General features: G+C 41.7%; 1 protein-coding gene across 1 annotated transcript; it reads right to left on the reverse strand.

Moving 5' to 3' along the window:
• Positions 1-1853: 1853 nt before the first annotated feature.
• LOC115018827 (odorant receptor 131-2-like) lies at positions 1854-2405 on the reverse strand. Its single transcript, XM_029448048.1, has one exon. It carries the CDS (start codon positions 2403-2405, stop codon positions 1884-1886), a length of 522 nt encoding a protein of 173 aa, XP_029303908.1. The 3' UTR covers positions 1854-1883.
• Between the last annotated feature and the right edge of the window lie 1742 nt (positions 2406-4147).

The raw sequence follows: 4147 nt of genomic DNA on the forward strand, positions 1-4147 counted from the left end.
GGTACTGCACTCAGGTAGCTCCAGTCCTACCTGTCCGACAGATCCCACTTCATTTCCCATCACAACAACTCCTCTGCCACAGCGCCAGTCACCCAAGGCGTCCCCGAAGGTTCAGTACTCGGCCCCCTCCTCTTCACAATCTACATCCTCCCCCTCGGTCAGATACTCCGCCACTTCAACCTGGACTTCCACTGCTTTGCCGTCGACACTCAGATCTACCTCAGCACCAAATCCCCCCATAACCCACCCCTCTCCCACATCGAATCATGTCTCACAGAAATAAAAAACTGCAACACAACTTGCTCAAACTTAACATCAGCAAAACTGAACTCCTCCTCATCGGCTCCAAATCCACACTCAGCAAAACCTCTAACCTGACACTCACCATTGACGGCACCACTGATTCCCCCTTTCCTCAGGCACGCAACCTTGGCGTGATCTTCGACCCCACCCTCTCCCTTGAGCCCCATATCTGCCATAATGTCAAAACTTCCCTTTTCCACCTCCATAATATTGCAAAAATCAGACCATCTCTCACCCGCCCAGCAGCTGAAAGACTGATTCACGCCTTCATTTCCTCCCGCCTTTACTACTGTAACTCCCTTCTATAAGGCATCACCGCAAGCACCATCAACAGACTCCAACTGGTCTAGAACTCAGACTCCTCACACATCCCAAATCTTGGCACCATATCACCCAGTCCTCAAAGAACTCCACTGGCTACCTGTCTCCCTCCGAATCAACTACAAACTCCTGGTCCTCACTTACAAAGCCCTCCACCACCTAGCCCCCTCCTATCTCACTGACGTCATTTCCTCCTACCAACCCCCACGGTCCCTCAGATCCACCTCAGCTGGTCTCCTTTCCACCCCTAAATCCAAGCTGCGCAGCTTTGGAGACAGAGCCTTCTCCAGGGCTTTATTTTTTTATTTTTCCTTTTCAAAAAACATGTCAAGTTCAGCTTGAAATGGGTAAGTACAGTTGAATAAACACTCAGTGAAACTGTGACTGAATGCATAGCAAACATATTGCTAGCTTTATTTATTGCAGGAACCAGGGACTCCAGTTCTTTCTGTTATTTTCCTTCTGACGCATATTTACTCCCGACCGTGGACATTGAAATGAAATGACTTTAAATTACATTCAGAAAAAGTGTATGTTCTCATCTCAATTATTGCTGTCAAGACAGAATCTGCATGTCCCTGCATCCAAACACATTTTTCCATTTAATTATATGAATTTGCACCACCTCTAAAATCACGTTTGCTGTTAGTCTAAACACACCTTAAACTCTATAACAGATCTTGAACTCTTGTGTCTCAAAAGAGCACCGAGCTCCTGATTGAAATAGTCTTGCTGATGAAAGTGGCCTTAAAACACCAAACTGTAGTGGTTGAACTTTTGTGTTACAATAGTAGTTTAAGGTTGTTGTTGTAAAACACATTAAAAAGAAATACAAGTACAAGGCCTCCTTTTCATTATTGACGTCTGAAGCCAAAGCACACAGTTTAAGTGATGTTCATGGACACAACAACCTCTTTTCAAGCGGCCAAAAAAGTTTATTTCTTTATACATGTACAATGTTTTCATCTTCATGTTCACAACAAGCGTCACTGTGTATTTTCATTTGTTTTCATGCTACGTACTGTGTAGTTTATAATGTATTTTGTACTTTGTTTATTCATAGTTCTCAAGGTGTGACTAAGGTGTGGAAGCAGCAGAGAAATAAAACGTGCCCAAGCTCTGAAACAACCCATGTCTGTGTTGTTGTGAAGAGAGCTACAATTGTTATTCTACAAAACATCTCATAAAAACATGTAATCTTTAGCAAAAGTAGTTTGGGATTCGGTTCTTGTTCTATTACGAAAGCTGGATATTCAGACTTATGAAGGCCAGTCAGAGGATAAGAGTTTCAGTCGACAGCAGAGATGGTACACAAGGACGCATCTGATAGTGTGATCTCTGATGCCATAGATGAGAGCGCTCAGACATCTGGGGAGAATGATTATAAACACGTAAAAAACACTCTGGATGCGCACAAGTACTATCCTCATAGCAGTTTTTGAGATGGCGATAAGCAAGGGGTTGTGTATAGTTGCAGACAGACTGAGGCCCAGCTGCACCAGATGCAGCAGCAGGGTGTTACGAGCCTTACGAGCTGAAGCTTTGTCTGTGGAGGCTGACCTGGCTGCTATCATCACACGTATATATGAGGAAATTATTGCCACACTAGCTGATACAAACAACACACAAGTGTAGACGTTGTCATAATCATCAGACTTTGGGCCAACAAACAAGGATACTTCAGAGCAAAAGTCTTTCATCTGCAGGCTCTCCAGGTCTTCAAATAGAAAATCTAACATTAAAATAACTCGAGCGAGGATATTTAACAACCCGGCCTCCATCGCTTCTCCAAAGTCCATCCACCAGTGTTGCATCCCCAGAAGACACCACTGTGTTGTACAAGTGACAGTATGCAGAACAACTTCTTATGCTCCGGCACTACGCCTGCATTAGCTCACATCTCAATGTTACGCTCCATTTTACTAAAATACTTGAACTCTTACTTCCAACCCGAATGGCACAATCCACCGTTTTTTCCAGCGTACTATGGCCTCCGACTTAGAGGTGCCACCTGTTTAGCAAGGACATGAAATGTGTCTAATGTTAGCTAGCATAAAATGCTATTCAGTACCCCAATTTAGTACTAATTACATATACTTTATATCACTGTGTAAAGTTGATAGGAAAATACAGGAAATACTGATTGTAAAGCACAGCAGGAGACAGGAGGTGAACTGCTCTTTCTAAGAACAGTCCTCAGTCTAGTGAATTAGCACGTCTGGGACCTGAGTTGATCAGTACATCTGTGTTTACTGTAAACCCCCATCATGTAGAACAAAGGAAGACTGACTTGGAAGCTCTTCATAGCTTCCTGTCCTTTGAGTGGGTATAAATACTGAGGCTGGGAGAGTTGCTCCGGTGAGCAACACAGCAGACTTTACAAACCTGTATATGTTTGAGTTTTGATCATCTTTTGTATGAATAAACTCGGTTCCTTCTTGCAAGAATATTGATCAAACCTTTGTATTTGATCTGAATCCTGACTTTGTGGCGTTATTAAGAATATTTTTCTAACAAAAGTATAGCGTACTACGCACTTGTGCACCGTGTTTGCAAACAGAGACAATGGACACGTAGTGGACATAGAACGTTCCTCTTTTTTGCAGACTCAGAAGACAAGTTCATTATTTAAAATCTTAAAAATGTGTCAAGTTCAGCTTGAAATGGGTAAGTACCGTTGAATGAACACATTTATTTATTTTTTTACACTATTTTAAATTGTTTAACATATATAGACACTACATAAGACAGTACACAAACCTCCACATCCAAGACATAACAAAATGAAGTACATTAACAGTCTCACAAATAACATAATTAAATTAACTACACAAACATGTGGGTAGGCTATGTAAGGAGATATACAAACATGTAGGCAGATATGAAAGGCTTCAATCCTTCTCCCAGCATAGGAACATTAATCATCTCCAAGTTGCTGAACCAGAGTGCCCTCTACATCCGCATGTTCCAGAGAGTTAAGGAACGGGCCCCATACTTTTTAAATAGTTCTTGTTTTCCTTTAATTGAATAGGTTATGTTCTCTAATGAGACACATGCAGACAGTTCTTTTAGCCATTTACCAATACTTGGTATGACTTGACTGTTTACATTTCTCCATGAAAGTGCTATCATACGTGTTGCCTGTAGCAGACATAGATTAAAAAAGATTTGTTCTTTCTTCCTTATGTTGTGTTCTTGTGGGTAACACCCTAACACAAGACGCCTGGGCTCCATGCTTAACTGCAATGATAGAATCTCTTCTATCATACATTTAACCTCCTCCCAAAACGTTCTTATCTTGGTACACTCCCAAACACAATGGAAGAACGTTCCCTTGGATTGTCCACATTTAAAACATAAGTCTGGGATATTACCATTAAACTTGTTTAGCTTGTCTGGAGTAATATATGTACGCATTAGCCAGTTATATTGTAAGAGCTTAAGACGGGTATTCGCTGTTTGTGATTGCGCTTTCTTGCAGGCACCTTCCCACTCATCAATTGAAAGGTCTTCTTGCAAATCC

Source organism: Cottoperca gobio, chromosome 14, assembly GCF_900634415.1.
Source record: "Cottoperca gobio chromosome 14, fCotGob3.1, whole genome shotgun sequence".
Classification (NCBI taxonomy): domain Eukaryota; kingdom Metazoa; phylum Chordata; class Actinopteri; order Perciformes; family Bovichtidae; genus Cottoperca; species Cottoperca gobio.